The sequence below is a fragment of the Gavia stellata genome, unplaced genomic scaffold (assembly GCF_030936135.1).
Source record: "Gavia stellata isolate bGavSte3 unplaced genomic scaffold, bGavSte3.hap2 HAP2_SCAFFOLD_120, whole genome shotgun sequence".
NCBI lineage: Eukaryota > Metazoa > Chordata > Aves > Gaviiformes > Gaviidae > Gavia > Gavia stellata.
In genome coordinates, this window is record NW_026777188.1 from 81,379 (window position 1) to 97,470 (window position 16,092).

Sequence of the window (16,092 nt, forward strand, 5' to 3'; positions counted from 1 at the left end):
AAAGGCTTCTAGGAGATGGCCCAGATCTTCCACGCATCTCCTGTGCAGAAGCTGAAAGCAGGAAAGCAGAGCTGAGGTTCTGCATCATGGGGGCTGCCGGGGCGCACTGAGGTGGGATCCTGACCCAGGGGTGGGCAGGCACTGGCCAGCGGGTACCTGCATGTTCACAGCTGCCCTCACTGTCTTCCTGCCCTTTTTCATCTGCTCCTTGGAAGGACAGGACAAGACAGTCTGGCAGCACACTGCCAGCAGCTTGTGATTTTCCTCCCGCCTCAGAGGTGGCCTCAGCTTGCTGGCCAGAGGAAAAAGGAAGAGAAAACACAAAGGAGATTTACTGTCTCCAGAGTGGCTCAAACCACATCTGGGTTCCTCCTAATCGAGGGCCCCAAATCCAACACACCCCCGCCCACGCCAGCAAGCACTGCCTTCAGCGCCAGCAATTCCTGCCTCCTCCCAGGCAGCAGGCAAACCCCTGCCCCCAGGTTAAGGAACCTCGGGGGCTCCCTTCCTGTGGGAGACACCCGACATGGGGAACACCCTCCCACTCCACAGCCCCAGCAGCTCCCGGCCCCATGCTCAAGGCCACTGGGGCTGCCCCAGCCAGCTGGGATGGGGCACACTGGGAGTCCCCACAGCCCGGGGAACAGACCTCACCTCAACTCCTCCAGGGCCTGGAACACTCCATACACCAGGGAGTCCCAGGGCTCCCCCTTGATCCAGTCCTGCAAGTCCCAGAAAGAGAAGCACAGAGTTGGCAGGGGCACGGGACGGCCCTCCCGCCTCCCCTGGGGACAGGCTCTGCTGCCAGGCCTGGGCAGACACTGCCCCGTCACCCCCACGCATCCCCAAAGGCACCGCAGGAGGGCCCCTGCTCCCCAACCACAGCCACCCAGCACCAGCACTCAAGAGCCCCACCAGCTCCGGACACAGCTCCAGGAGCTCACGTGAAGCCCAGAGACCATCGTGCCTCTGGGGTAACGAGTCCGATGGCACAGCCCAAAACTCCCCCGTGCGACCACCCCGGCTACAGGCACTCACCAGCAAGGTCCACGTTGCCTCCTGCTTTAAGGACAGCTCAAAGCTGCCGCAGTTGCCCACAGCCTGGATGGCACAGCTGACCTCGGTGATGCTCTGCACCAGGGCGAGCTTGAGCTGCAAGTCCTGAGGCCAAAGAGAGCAAAGCACCCCTTCAACTCTTTGAAGGGCTGAGAGGTGGAAGAAGAGCATGGGCAGGGGAAACCCATGGGGGGCTGGATCTGGACGTTGAGGACAAACCCTTCCTTGGGAGATCTTTAGAAAGGGACCGTCCACCTCGGTGCACCCCAGCCCCAAGGGGCTGAAGCTGGGACACCCAGGCATCCCTGCCCTGTGTGCCCCATGCTCCTACCCTCTGTTTAGCTCTGGAGAGCCGCAGGATGTTGCCCACGATTTCTTTATCCACGCGGGTGAGCAGCTGCTCCTTGGGGGCACGCAGTGCAATGCCGCTGTAGGTGCACATCAGAGCAGCACGAATGGCCTGGGCGCTCTCCATCTTCTGCTGCTGCTGGACCTGTGTCAACAGAGATGCCCTGAGAGGTCAGCCCCGGGACTCTGGCAGGCTCCTGCGGCAGGCCCTGCCCTGCACCCTCACCAGCTCCTTGTTTCCCTGGGCACCTCCCAGCAGCTCCCCAGGCCACTCCTCGAGCTGCGAGTTCCAAGGCCAGAAGTTGTTCCCATCCCACAGCTTGGGATCTCGCATGGGGATGGGGATGAGGTGCAGCCAGCATCGCACACACTGCTGGCTCTTTTACCACTGATTTTAGAGGTCGGGGAGCTGCCTGGAACCTTTCTGTGGAAAGGTATCTGACATAGCCTGTCACGGTCCTGCGCAGACACGCAGCCCGTGCTCGTCAGGGGTGCAGATGAGCCCACTCTGCTCACCTCCCCAGGCCAGGCTGCACCGCTCTCTCTGTAGGGCCCTGCCCTGCCCTGAAAGGCTTCCCCACAGCCCCCAGGTGGGGAGCAGAGCCAGCGAGACTTCACCAGGCTCCTGCTCTTGGCCCTCAGCTTTGGGGAAGGGTCAGAGTGTCACACCGTGCCCACCCCCTTGTCGCCAGCTCCTGCTGAAGTTAAGTCAGGGGCAAGGTGGCTGCAAGCAAGCAACCGCTGCAGCTGCCCCAGCTGGGTGGCTCTGATCCACCCGGTGTCAAACCCCCTCCTCTCCAAAGACACCTCAGGGGCCCCAATGCCAGGACGTCCCCTCTGAAACAGAGGTCTCGGCTAGCTCTTACACGAATGCTTATCTCAAGGCAGCTGCCACAACTTGGCTGCTGCAGGTGTAGAAGTGAAAGAAGGCCAAAAAAGGAAAGCCAAACAGGGAAACCCTGGCTCCTTTACCTTCCAGCCCATGGAAGTCTGATAAAACCAGCCTCTGGTGAAAGCGGTGGAGAACATGTTCACTGTGTCCAAGACCAGATGGAAGTGGCTCTCAGCCGTGTGGGACACAACAGAAATCATTCCCTGCAACCACAGAGAAACAGGGAGTTGGCTCCAGCCCAGGCACTCGGCCATGGCCAGCAACAACGGCCAGGCAGGACATTGCGGCAAGGGGGAAATGGCAGCATGGAGGAAATCGAGGTCTGGAGCAGCCCTGCCTCTCCCCCAGGAACAGGCAGGGGATGCGCAGGACATGAACATCACCTCACCTGGGCTTCAGACAGCTGCACAGGGTTTGTCTCCTGCAGGAACCTCAGCACCTGCCCTTGGACGTGTCTGAGATCCTGACAAGCTGCCAGCACTGTCCCAAGGGCCTTGTACAGGAAAAGCTGCAAGAGAAGAGGCCACGTCCGAGATGTGGTCACGGCCCGACCTGTCAGGAAAGGTCTGGCCCCAGACAGACCCGACCACCCCTGGTGGTAGCCAGCCACTGGAGTAGCCCAGGGAGGCGCATTTTGGGGGCAAGAGAAGGGGAAGCAATGAAAACCGCCTGCGTGGGCAGAGCCCCAGCCCTGGCGCGGGGCAGGAGACACACCTTCTCCCAGGAGCCGGGGGCAGAGCTGCCCAGCTGCTGGCTCAGCTCCTGGCTCAGGCCCATGGTCCAGGCCCTGTCCTCCATGGGCTCCAGCGACGCTCGCAGGAACTGTGGGGAACAGAGAGGAAGCGAGTGTTCCCCTGCCCTTGGCCAGGATGCTTTCTACGCTCGCATGTCCCGGGACACTGCTGAGGGGAGCTACTGGGAACGGCAGACTCTTCCCCTGCCCCACCCAGCCCTCTTTTCACCAGCCTCCCTCTTCCCCTAACACCTCAGGCGAGACCCTCCCGGCATGCCAGACATAGAGGAGGAGGCAGTGCTAAGGCGTGTGCCACAGCGATAGAGGGCATTAGCCATCAGCCGTGGCACGTGCGCAGACAGCAGCTCCTCTGAGTGGGCAGGCACCTACTGCGGGGGGAGGCACAGGGCACTCAGGAGGTGCCCCCACCTCCTGCTGCCTACACAGGCAGCCCCGAGCTTCCTCCCACAACTTTGTCTGTTCCCTCTTCTCCCCCTCTATTTGTGACACCCCCCAAGGATGCTGTACCTTGAGCACACGATGCTCCCACTCTGCAGAGTCCAGGGACCTCTTGGTTTTCCCTAGAAAGCAAGAGGAAGCAAAAGCCGTCGCTGCTATTTAAGCTCACACCAAAGACGAGCCCTGTGGTCTCCTCTGCGGTCAGACCTCCCAACATTCCCAGGCCATCAGGCTAGAAAGGGCCTACAAGCACCTACACCAAAGCCCTTGTGAGGCCAAAGACACAGGAGGGATCCCAGGAACATTTGTCAGGGCCACTGATTCAAGCTGGGCAAGGACGTGCTGTCCACAACAGATCCACACTGCTTGACTGCAGCTCCCAGAACAACTCCGACCACTGCGTGCCAGCGTGCATTGGCAACACACATTTTCTCCTTAATGACCCACCACTTTCTGCCCATTTGCAGCTCTTCTCCCAGGCTATTGCCAAGGACAGCTGCTGCAAACCTGGCCTGGCCTGGCAACTTGGTTCTCCAAAGCCAGGGGCTGCACCCCCTCCAGGAGCACCAGTCCTGTCCCTTCCCCAAACACCGTCCCGGCCAGGACATGGGGGTGCCGCCAAGACCTGCCCTCCAAAAGGACATCAACAGCCCCATCCATCCCCTGGGCCAAATCGACACTGGGGGACGGCTGCCCCCAGCCTCAGCTTTGGCTCCCTGGAAGGGGAAAGGCTGCAGAGCAAGTGCTGGGGAACTGGGGACAATTCTCCTCCGTCACGCTGGGAAGCTGCATTTTCCTGACCCCCTTCCCTCCCCCCAGCCTCTCCCTCCCCACCCGCACTTTACCTTCCAAGTACTGCAGCAGGAGGGGGATCTCGGTAGTCCACACCACCCCCAAGGCTCGGTGTATCCTGCCATGCAGGGCCTGCAGCAGCTGCAAGGCAGCGACTGCACGTTCGCCGCTCTTGTGAGGAGCTGCTGCCACCACCTAGGCGAGGGCAGGAGAGAAGGGTCACTCCTGCCACCAGAGCTGCAGTTTTTCCCGGGAGGGAGGGAGGGAGCTCGATGCCGCTCCTGCACCCGGGCTGCTGCTAGCCCCAAGAAAGGAGTGGGATACCCAACGAGCCCAGGCAGTCTCAGGCACACTGCCTCCTCCTTGGGGGATCCCGGCACGGGCCTCAACAGCATCTCTGCCCTGGGCTCCCCCACCACCCCTGGCCAGAAAAGCTCTTTCCCCCGGGCCCCACTACTCACCAGCAGTCGAGCCAGCAGGGCCTGGGGAGCCGGCAGCCGGGCTGTGGGGAGGAAGAAAGGCTAGGTGAGCCAACGAGCCCCTGCCATGCCGTGCCCATCGCGCCTCCGATGCCCCACACAGGGCTGAGGGCTGAGAGCAGCTGTGCTGCCACAGCGCTGACCCGGGAGAAATCCCCAGGGCTGCCCAGCACGGGACGAAGGCAGCTCCAACATGGCCAGGAACAAGCCCCGGCTCGCCAGGAGAGTGCTGCGAGCAGGAGAGACGGGCCTCTGCGCTGGGCAAGGGGCAATGCAGGGCAGAGCCCCTCGTGCCCAGCAGCAGAGCCTGGCTCCGCCCTTTGGTTCTCCCAGGCTTCTGCTGAGGGCTGGCAGGGTGCATGTAGACACAGACTGGCCAAGCCCCTGGCTGAACCCATTAGCTTCTACCTTGCTCCTGGGAGTCCACGGCATCAGGCTCCTCCTCGTCTTCTTCACACCCTGCGCTCTCCCGTCTCTCAACTAGGGCTTGGAGACAGCGGGAGAGCGGGATCAGCATGCCGCTGTACTGGGCTGGCACTACGTACTGCAGCAGCCTCGGCCACAGGAGCTGCAGAGAAGAACCAGGCAATTCACCACATCAGCATTTCTATTCAGCTCGAAGACAAAAGTGACAGTCTGCTTTTCCCTGAGCCTTGTGTGCTTCAGCACATGTGAGGGGAGAGGTTCACAGCATGGGGAAGCACGAAGAAAAATGTCCTGAAGGCAAGAAGTGGCCACAGCAGCAGGGCACAGGGTGACTTACTTTGGTCATCCCTCTCAGAGAGACGTCCAGCGAGCCCAGGATGTCCACACACAGGGCTCGAAGAGCTCCTTCCTCCGGTGTTACCCAGGCAAAAAGGCCTCCTGCCACCTGTAAGACAGAGTTGGCAAAACCCCTGTTACTCTCAGCTCCCGACCGACAAGGCTCAGGCATGGCCTCACCAGTGCTCCTGCGCCAACCTCCCAGGAGCACTGACCTCCAGAAGGAGGACAAGAATGGCCAGACCCAGCTCGGGAACCACTTCCCAGACCCTGGGAAGGACTAGAAAGCCCTGGAGCAAAGCAACACGCACAGATCCCCCGGTTGGAGGGAGGCTCTAGCCAGAGGGAAGGTCCTCAGCAAGTCAGCAAAAGGCTCAGCCATGCCCATCCTTCATCTCCTGGGCACCCAGATGGAAACACTCACCAAAGGGACTGCCAGACGGCCTGTCCCCTTGCCAGAAGGGATGCGGGTCCCCAGACTGCTATTGGATGGGCAGGGCATGCTTTGGAGGGCCAGAGTATGAGAACACCACAGAAAGATCCTCTAGCCAGGCCCATCTGGCTGCAGTGGCTGTGTTTTGCTGATTGTGAGCACTTAAGGATGGAGGATGTCCTGTCCCTAGAAGACCCCTCCCTTTGCAAGGCAGCTTTGCTGAAGGTGTCTGTGGGCACAGCTCAGCCTGTGGGGTGCGCAGGCAGCCCCACAGTCCCAGGTGGCACGCCCGGGTGCAAACCCTCATCATTCACTGACGTCTCCACCAACATCAGCACACACACACACGAGGAACAGCCATTTGCAGGTCATTCCAATGGCAGCGCCGGCGCTGATGGCCCTGCAGCGTGGAGCTCTCCATGCTCAAGGATGCCTGCAGAAGCTCTCAGCACAGGCCAGGCACTGCTGGAAGCCCCAGGTGTCTCGCTCTGCCCTTACCAGTCTGCCTGAGGTCCGGCTGAACTCGCTGAAGATGTGCCCCACCACATCCCATGCCCAGCAGCTCTGGGAGCCAGAGCTGAGCAGCTCCCGGATGAACTCCAGAACTGCCCTCCGCACCTGCCAGGGGAGAGCGTGGTTACGGTCCTCCTGTTCAAAACCCAAAGGGAAACCACCTTTGCTTGGGGGCAGCCTTTGTGGCTCGCGGAGAGATGACAAGCGCACGGCAGAAGCTTTCGCTCCGGCCATCAGGGCTGGGCTTTAGCACCAGGCTGGACGGGCATTTGCTCCACAGAGCACAGCGACCTCCCCGCTCCACTCTGCCAGCTCTCCCCGGGGAGGAGCCATCACCCACTGCCTGGGCAATGCGCCGGCACCTCCCCAGGCACCCCAGGTCTGCCCTGAGGGAAAGGCTTCCTCTGCCTCCCCTGGTGGCACTGTCCCTTCCCAAATCAGCTCACCTGGGCACTGGGGTCGTTGCACACTGACCCCATGGCCTCCATCACCTGGGGCAGCTTCTCTCTCACTGCAGGTGCTGGAAGAGATATGGAGAGGTGTGCATTGAGGCAGAGCCCCAATGGCAGAAGCTTCCAAGTTTTTCGCACACCAACGGGACAGAAAAGCGGGGCCTGACTCTGACTTCACAGGAGGCAGCGGCATAGCCAGAGCGACTCCATTTCTAGAGGCACAGCTGTTTTATAGGGACTGAAAGCTATGGTAATATGGTAACACAGAGCACGTGAGAAATGACTTGGGTACAAGCAGCTCCTGTGCACCAGCCCACCCGCCCACCCACCAGCCTGCCCGTGTTACTGAGCTTGGAGCATCATCCCTGGTGTGCCACCATTTCTAACTGCCGGAGGAGAGCTCGAGCCCTGTCGCAGGGCGTCAGCTCGGCTGGGGGACCCGCTCTTTGCAGCTCCTTTTGGGTGCAGGTGCACCGCTTTCAGCCTGTTCCTGCTCTCAGCCCAGCAGCCCCAACCCCTGCCTTCTGTCCCTGCCCATGGCACTGACCGTCAGAGTGGGCCAGCGCTCCCAGCAGGCCCAGGGCTGCCACGCGACCGGCCTTGCTCCCACCGCTCTCCGGGGAGTGCAGAAACATGCCCGTCTCCTCAGGGCATATTCGTGCTGCAGGGAAGAAATCGCATTCTGCACTAGCAGGCAGCTGCCTCTGACTGCCAAGGACAGGGAGAGAGTCGCCACAGCACGACGGGGGATCGCCCAGTCTCCTCGCCTTACCCTGCAGCGCGATGCAGCGGGGAAGTTCTGCCTTAGGGGCCAGGCCAGGCTCTTTGGTCACGTCAGGGAGCTGTGGGAACAAGGTCTGTTTTAAAGAAATCTGCATCAGCATTGAGGGGGACTGAAAAGAAAGGGTGCTCTCTGCCCTCCTCTCCCAGAGTCCTGCTGCGACTTGGCTGAGAGGGAAATCACTGTGGGAACAGGGCTGCCCCTCAGGCCCATTCCGAACAGCCAGGATCAGGCCTCCTGCAGCCTTAAGGAACCTACGTGGCACCTGTCTCACAAATCCTGGCGTGTTCCTGGCCTGCAGGAAGGTCTGTGAGACAACGGGGGAGGAAGAGGAGGCTAAAGCTACTTAAAGGCACTTGGGAAGGGAGAAATCCAGCACATCTGGGAGAAGGGGAGTCCCTAACAGCAGCTCCCAGGGAAAACCACAAACCCTCCTGGATGGGGCTTCTTGTTTGCCCTCCCCTCAGAGCAGCATCGGCAGGGTCTCTTTCCTCTGAACAGAGCCCGCTGTTGACAACTCCGTTTCCCGGCACTTCCCACTCATCAGACCTCAGCCCTCACTGGACAGGACTGGACATAGCGCTGGGCATTAGGGCAAAGCTCTTCCCACACACAGAGCGCTACAGAGATGGCAATGCCTCCCTTCCTGAGAAGACAAGCCCGGGGGACTCTTGCCTCCCTTCTGGCCCCTCCCTGCATTTCTCTTTTCTTGCCCAAAGAGTGCGGGGAAGTCTCAGGCCTCCTCTGCTCTCCCCCTCCCTGTTCCTTCTCTAAGGCCTTCCCAGCTCCTCCTGGCACCCCACAGCTCCCCAGTGCCTCGTGGCACTCGCGCAGACCCACCCCAGCAGCCACGTCGGGCCCTGCGCAACACCTCACCTTGTTGACCCGGGAGGTGTCTCGGACCTCCTGAGATTGGTGCAGCAGCCAGAGGAGCTGCTCCCAGGCATGCTCGCGGTGCTGCTCCTCACGCAGCAGGACCTCCATCATGGCAGCCACCGCCCTGAGCACAGCCTGCTTGTCCTGAAGAGGGAAGGGAGAGGCTCTGCTTGGAGGGCTGAAGGTCTGCCTAGCACTCAGCATCGCCTGCACACCAGTCTGCCCTTCCCACTGGGAGGGGTTTCCCTTTCCCTTCTGCCCTGCAGCAGAAGGGCTCACTCCAGAGGAGAGAGAGCAGTTCCCCACGCTCGCACCCCAGCCCTCCCTGCAGAAAGGCCCCAGGACTCAGCTGCTTCCTGCCAGAGAGCCTCCAGCCCCAGGCACAGTGACAGCAGGCTCCCGGCCTGGGATGCTTTCTCATTCAGACCGCTCCCTCCCCTCACCCCTCTGCTCGCACCCCACCAGCCACAGACAGACCCACCAACGTGGACATCCCCGCTGTGGCCCCAGGCGTGGAAAGCAGCACTTCTTACCTCTTCTTCCTCGCAGCCCAGCCAATTTACCAGCGCGTAACGGAAGACTGGGTAAATGTCTTCACAGAGCTGCGCTTCCCCGTTGCGAGGGAAGGGGCATTGCTCCCGGCTGCCGAAGTATGTATTGACCCCTTTTGACCATTGCTCCAGAACTGCACCAGGAGAAAGGGAAGGGCAGCACGTGAGAGTCTGCAGCAGGGACGGTACCTTGCACCCTCACCCAAGCCTGCTCTAAGGATGGTCCCAGGCTCGGCAGGGCTCAGCCCAGGACCAGATCTGCATCTGAGGCCAAGCTGTGCCCTTGAGGTGTCTGGTTTCAAACAGCCCACTGTTTCTCTCCTCCTCCCCATCCTTTTCCTCCTCAATGGCCTGTTCCCCTCCAGTATTTCCCAGGGGAAACAGGGGAACAGAAGCCATGGGAAGGGACCCAGGAGTTCCCCTGTGCAGCACCGTCACGTCCTACCCACAGAAACCTCCGGGGCTTCTCCCGCTCCTTCTGCACACTCACAGAGGTTTGGGATCGCCAAGGCCTGACCTCGCTGTGGGCTGACACCTGCCATGTTCCCTCTGAGATCACATGGAGGCATCAACGGCCACCCCAGCCCCTGACCCTGGGACCCCAGCTAAGGAGCCGACACTCACCACTGCAGACGGCGCGCAGGATCCGGCCACTCCCCACCCGGCTCAGCATGGCACGCACGGCAAGCAGCGTCATTCCCACGAAGGGGATGCACCGCAGGGCTGCAGAGAAGGCAGGGACAAAGGGACCGAGAGGGTCAGTGAGAGACACGGGAGACTGGGGTCGATCCCTGGCAAGGCTGGGGCTGCTGGGCCATGTGGGACATGCCAGAGGGTGTGGGGAGGGCTGCCTTCCCCAAGGGGGACACAGGAAAGCCCTTTAGGGAAATGGGGAGGACAGTGCGGGGCAGAGACCCTGCGGGTTTGTCTCCAGTGGGTTCCCACCCTCCAGGAACCAGGACTGGGCTAGTAAGGCAGAGCTGCCGGCCAGCCCTGGCACAGAGCAAGGAGGCATGGCGACTTCATAGCCCCCCAGTTCAACACAGAGCCTTCAGGAAGGGGGAGGGTGCTTTCTCCCCGTTATCACAGACCCCTACCCAAACCAAGAGGCCCAGGGTGCCGTACCGTAGCTGCGGGCCATTTTGCCCAAGGTGAGGAGCACGATCTCATCAGGGACCTTCCCCATGGCCTTCAGGTGGCTCTGGAGCTCAGACATGACAAAGTGGAAGCGGGAGCGGGCCAGAGCCACCAGGACGTCGCTAGCAGCCATCTTCACATCATCTGTCACACCCTGAAAAAGTGCCACAAGTTAAACACTCCCGAGAAAAAGGCTGAGGCACTCGGACAGGCTGAACGCCCCTGTCTCCCCTGCAAGACCCCTCGGGGCAGTTTGCTCAGACCGGGCGCCTGCTGCCTCTTGTACCCTGGGGTAGGCGAGCAGCTCCCCAGTGAGACGCGGGAGGCTTTTCCCTAGCACAGCCCTGTGCTGCTGCCTTCTCTCCCTCTCTGCAGAGATGCCAGGAACAAACTGTCACAGACTCAAGGACCCCCTGGGGCCTCTCCACGGGGCTGCTGGGTTCCCAGGGCTGTTCCTCAAGTGAGCTTGAACCCAGCTCTCGCTCAGTTAGAAACAGCCCCGCGTCCACCTCTCTGCACTACTCTCTGCATCTCCTCTTCAAATTCCCTATAAGGAGGAGTCCCCTTCGGACCTCCACTGGGTCTGAATAGTTGAGGAACATCTCTGTGCTGCTCTGGATTTCCCCAAAAACCAGGGCCAGAGGCAGGCTGCTTTGGCGGCCTTGAAAGAGAACAAGCTCACCTGGGCTGCTCGCATGTCACTGGACACCTCTGCTATCAGGCGGTTCACGACACCGCTCTGCAAACTGCCATCGTCTCCTTGCAAGAAGCTCTCCAGCTCCCGGTATGTCTCCACTCGGTCACCCTGGGGACAGACCACACATGGGAGTGATGGGACTTGCTTTGCCCTCATTGCCAGGGACCCACGAGAGAGACCTACTGCCCCCCAAATCATCTCTCTGCCATGGGCACGAGGTACGAGCTGCAGGCATCGGTCAGGACAGCCATGGGGAACGGCAAGATCTTCCACGGCACCTCTGACACTACCAGAGAGCCAGACAGGGAGGTTGATTCCACCAGGGTAAAAGGCCATGCGGGAGCCTAGGAAGTCGATCCTGAGGATGGGGGATGGTGGAGGTCAGACGGACAGTGCCAGGCGAGGAAGGGGAAGATGTGGGAATGAGACCAGTCCCTGAGGAGGGGGAGCCATGAACTCCCTGCACCTTGGGGCACAGTGTCGCTCCCCTCGCACAGGCAGGAGCCCAGGCGCTGGGACAGTTCTGGAACCAAAGCTAAGGTGGGGCCTTGAGCGCTTGGGCAAAGGTGCTGGAGAGATGCTGGGATTTATGCCAGAGGCTTTGCCTTGTCCAGGAGAGCACTGCAAGCTCCCAGGGAAAGGAGGGAGGGAGCAGTGGCATTAGTCCAGCTGGAGCGGCAGGATCGGCGCTTGGGGACGAAGCGCCTGCAGGAGGGCAGAGGTGCCATCACGCGAGATCCCCCTCTGCCACGGCACCTGGGGAAGTCAAGGGCTTGGAGGGGAGCCCTCGAGCCCCCTTGTCTCACCTCATGGTCTTGCAGCCGCTTTAGCAGAGAAGCCCCACTAGCCACAAAGGTAGTGACGGCTTCAGGGACAGCCTTCTTTGCCCTGCCTCCATCCTCAGGATGTGCAGGTCTGGACTGAGAACCAAAGCACGGGCAGAGAGCTGGAAGAAAAGAAAGAAATCATTTTGCTGGCTGCAGGGCTTTGCACCAGGGAGGGGGGAGGATCTTCCCAGCCTCTCCCAGCACTAACACACTATGCTGGGCTGTACTGGCAAGAGGGCAGTCAGTGGGACGAGGGAAGGGAGTCTTCCCCTCACTGCGGCACTGGGAAGACCGCACTGGGAATACCACACTGGGGGACTGGATCCATTCTGGGCTCCCAGTGACAGAATGGCAGCAATGCGCTAGAGCGAGTCCAGCACGGGGGCCCCGAGGTGGGCGGGACGTGGACATGGGGCCCTGCAAGGAGGTGCTGGGAGGGCTGGGGCTGGGCAGCCCCGACAAGAGTCGGCCGGGCCAGGTCGTCTTTGAGCAGTCCCCAGCTGCCCCACGGAGGGCAGGGAGAGGATGGAGCCAGAGCCCTCTCGGAGGTGCCTGGCAGCAGGATGAGAGGTGACGGGGACGCAGGCCCCAGCAGGCATCAGCCCCCAGCCCCCCACCACCGCCTCACCTCTGAGTGCTCTCATCCTCCTCAGGGCAGCAGGATCCCCCAGATGGACGCACTGCTCTCTCTGGGTCCTCCTCCTGCGAATGCCATGAGAAACTGGGGCAGCACCAGCCCCTTGGAAGGATATAGAGCCTGCCCACTGTGACACCCGTGCGGGGCGCGGCGCCTCACAGAGGGCTGCTGTGACACAGGGACACGTGCTGGGGACACGCTGCGGGGCGGGGACCAGACACGCAGCACCCTGCGGATCCCCACAGGCCTCGAAATGCAGGATTTCCCCATTCTCCATCACTTGAACTCACTCATGGTCCTCGAACAGTTCTAGCAAGGACTTTCTCCCGAGAGCCCTTCCCAGCCCCGTCCCCGATCCACGTCCCCCTCCAGGGACCCGAGGCCACCGGAGCAGTTTGTGCCACCGCTCACAGCCGCACGGCGTTACTCAGCCATCTGGAAAGCCTCGCTGGCACCCAGGGCCTGAGAGCATCAGGCCACAAGCCTCCAGTAAACACGCACGGCAAAGTTTTTCCCCATTTTCCCATTTTCAGCCCAGAACAGCAGCGCTGATGGGGGGCCCCAGCCCAGCCTGTCTGGGCCCTCGGGGCACAGCTTTTACACTACTTTGACCCTGCGTTTCAGGATGTTCTGTAACACCAGCACCAGGCCGAGCCACTGACTGCGGGGGCCTGGGGTTGCGGCCGTCAGCTCCTGCTGAGGCGTAGGAGCCCCCAGGTGCAGGGGGGCCTGGCTCTCAGCCTGCGGAGAAGTGGCCTCACCCTCAGCCTGCGGAGAAGTGGCCTGTGGAGAGGGTCCAGGTCGGGCCGGTGTCCTCCCCTGCCCCAGCCCTACTTTCAGGGGCGCAGTGTGATGCTGTGTGGTTACGCACGGGTGGGCCGGGAGCGGCGAGGGGCTTCTGCAAGTAGGTTCCCAAGAGCTCAGTTACTGTGTTGCTCCTCTTCCATACTGCCCCTTCTGCCTTCCGTGCAGCGGATCAGCCTGGGGCTGAGTCAGGTGCGGCGAGACCTTGGCTGTCCCAAACAGGTATTCCCCCCTCGGGGCAAGACGTCTTGGTGCCAGGCCTCTGCAAAGGGAGGACAGACTCTGGGTTGGAAAGGGCAGAGCCAGCCATCAGAGGGGTCCCTCTCTCTCCAGCCAGGTCCCCCACAAAAAGCCAATTCAGGTGCCCAGCAAGCCCCTCTCCGGCGTCAGGGAGGTACTTACCAGGGCGGCTGCCTCTGCAGCTCTTGCTGCTGCCTGTTGGTCTCAGTGACGTGCTTGAATATGTCCCAGCCTGCTTGATGCGGCTCCAGCCTTTCCAGGACCCGGACCGCTCCTGGAGAAAGGTGTCTGCAACAGCAGGAAAAAGTCATCCCTCAGCTTCTGCTGGAGACCCCTTCTGCCTCCACGCCCGTCCGGCCTCTGCACCCACCCACTCCTCCGTCCACCCGCACTTTCGCCCCGTGGTGAGTTTTAGGCCTTGGCTGTGGGGGGAACCCTGGTCATGCCCATGTTAGGAGGAATTAGGTACACTTGCTTACTCTTTTATTACAGGAGCAATGAATCACACAGACACAGAATCACAGAATCACCAAGGCTGGAAAAGACCTGTAAGATCATCAAGTCCAACCATCAACAAAAAAAACCCCAAACGAACCAAACAAAAAAACCCAACACACATCACACACCGCCATGCCCATTAAGCCATGTCCCGCAATGCCACCTCCACACGTTCCTTGAACACCTCCAGTGAGGGTGACTCCACCACTTCCCCGGGCAGTTTATTCCAGTGTGTCACCATTCTCACAGTAAAGACATTTTTCCTAATGTAGATGAACAGCAGAAAAGCTTTGGAGAAAAGCACTTCTTCAAATCTGTTATAAAGCTGTTATCTTCAAAAGCTACATACTTATTGGGAAGAGTTGAAGAGATGATTTAAAGGGAATATGTGAGGGAGAAAAAATAGTCTGTCAAGACTTATACCTCCTGTGCTTTCTGCTGATTGTTGTATAGTGTGCAGCACTACATCAGTGATGACACCATGACACTGTGGTGCACTGTGCTGCAACTGGGGAAGAGCAGTCCCTGGGCACTGCAGACGGTTTTCCTATGCACGATTATTACTGTGTTTGGATATGGTGTGGTTATGTGAGTAGGGAAAGAAATACCGGTTCAGTGTGGTACAGCCAGGGATGGAGGGAAAAGGAACGAGGATCAGGGCAGGTCGCTCATGTGGGGATGAGGCAGTGGTTTGTTTGGGGGCTTAAAGATCTCTTCTGAGATGGAGATGGGGCTGTGTGTGCTTGAGACTGAGCTGAGGGATTCCTGTGAGGTGGGGGGGGGGCAACTGATCGCAGTGTGAATCTTGGCTGCATTGGAATTGAGTCTGGTGGTTTCCTGCATCAACAACCTTTTCTGCTGTCTTCTGGAGGTAAGAGCCAATTGAGGTGGAATCTCACTGTGACTGTTGGTGCTGAAGTTCTCATCATAGCCTAGTCGGAGAGCTCTGGAGGAGACAGGAGAGGTGTCTTCTTCCAAAAGTTTGGCAGCTTACTGATTTGCTTCCTCACAGTTTATATGGTACACAGGGCAGGCAGGAGACCATCTGATGCCTCAAGGCTTTTATGCACGACCAGGTGAAAGCCTTGTCCGGTGTCCGGAGACAACTTCACACAGCCACAGCTCCGGCCGCGTGACGTGTGCCCAGATATCTCGGGACAGTTGCTGGAATGGGGAGGGAAAATGGTGGTGGAAGTTTCCTGCTCTCTAGTAAATCCTTGTTATCGTCACATTGCTTGTTTTGCTTTTTCCCCTACTGTACATTTCCTGGTACCACCGCCATCATACTCTTTTTCTGGGACTTACAAAGTACTTTCCTTCTGTTTGTCCATGCCTGTGAGACTTCAGCTGCTCTGCCCTGTTGCACGGCTTAATTTGCTTCTCTCTGATCGTGCCTCTTAACTTATCTCTGAGGGCTTGATGCGCTTCCGTGTTTTTTCCTCTTTGTCTTTCTCTGCATCTGTGGGGTTTTTTTATTTTTATTATTTTACACTCCTGTGCAGTGGACACCTTTCTTCCCTTCCCTCTGAATGAGCTGGGGCACTTCCTTGTCCCTGTCTGTGCCATTCCCCGCTCTCCTTGGGTAAACGGAGTCTCTGTGGCCTCCCAAGTCCTCACGTTCCTTTGGTGGCTCTTGGGGCCTTAAGTTTCACCGAAAGCCTTTCTCTTGCTGGCAGCGTGTGGTTTCAGATGCATCTTTCCCTTTCTTGTCACTCCTCTGTCCCATCAGAAAGAAGGGTCACATAGATGTTTGGACAAGGTTCTGGAGCAAGTGTTTTCTCATGGTTATTCCTCAGAGCACCCTCAGTCATGAGGCATTCCCATCACCCTCTTCTTCAGAGCTGGCCTGGTCTCAGACATTGATTGCAACTTTCTTTGCTCCTTAGTTTGGGTGCAAAACACCGCTGGGTACAAAAGAGAGGATGCTGCTCCCGGCAAGAGCTGTTGGTATCAAAACTCCCTTGCATGATGATAGATGCTGTGAAGGGTCTGTGTACGCCCTGTGTCCTGCCTCAACCCGTGTACACGGTGGTAGAAGTCCTGCCTTTTGCTGCTCTTGAGCTTTTGACTGTTAGTGGCCTCTCAGTGGAGTCTTTCTTCTGAGTCCCACTCTTTGTTTTACAAC

General features: G+C 59.6%; 1 protein-coding gene across 1 annotated transcript; it reads right to left on the reverse strand.

Annotated features, from left to right (window-relative positions):
• Positions 1 to 21: 21 nt before the first annotated feature.
• LOC132321811 (maestro heat-like repeat-containing protein family member 2B) lies at positions 22 to 13,748 on the reverse strand (the record flags this gene model as incomplete). Its single annotated transcript, XM_059835241.1, has 25 exons — positions 13,632 to 13,748; positions 12,417 to 12,490; positions 11,768 to 11,907; positions 10,947 to 11,069; positions 10,253 to 10,418; positions 9,752 to 9,850; positions 9,110 to 9,261; positions 8,577 to 8,720; positions 7,692 to 7,761; positions 7,467 to 7,580; positions 6,914 to 6,987; positions 6,453 to 6,572; positions 5,523 to 5,630; positions 5,168 to 5,327; positions 4,742 to 4,782; positions 4,334 to 4,475; positions 3,558 to 3,610; positions 3,011 to 3,118; positions 2,685 to 2,804; positions 2,377 to 2,499; positions 1,388 to 1,549; positions 1,039 to 1,161; positions 655 to 722; positions 157 to 292; positions 22 to 51 (listed from the first exon to the last, which is right to left on the reverse strand). Coding segments are annotated over exons 2-25 (2,592 nt in total), but the record flags the coding sequence as incomplete, so codon positions are not given.
• Positions 13,749 to 16,092: the final 2,344 nt, after the last annotated feature.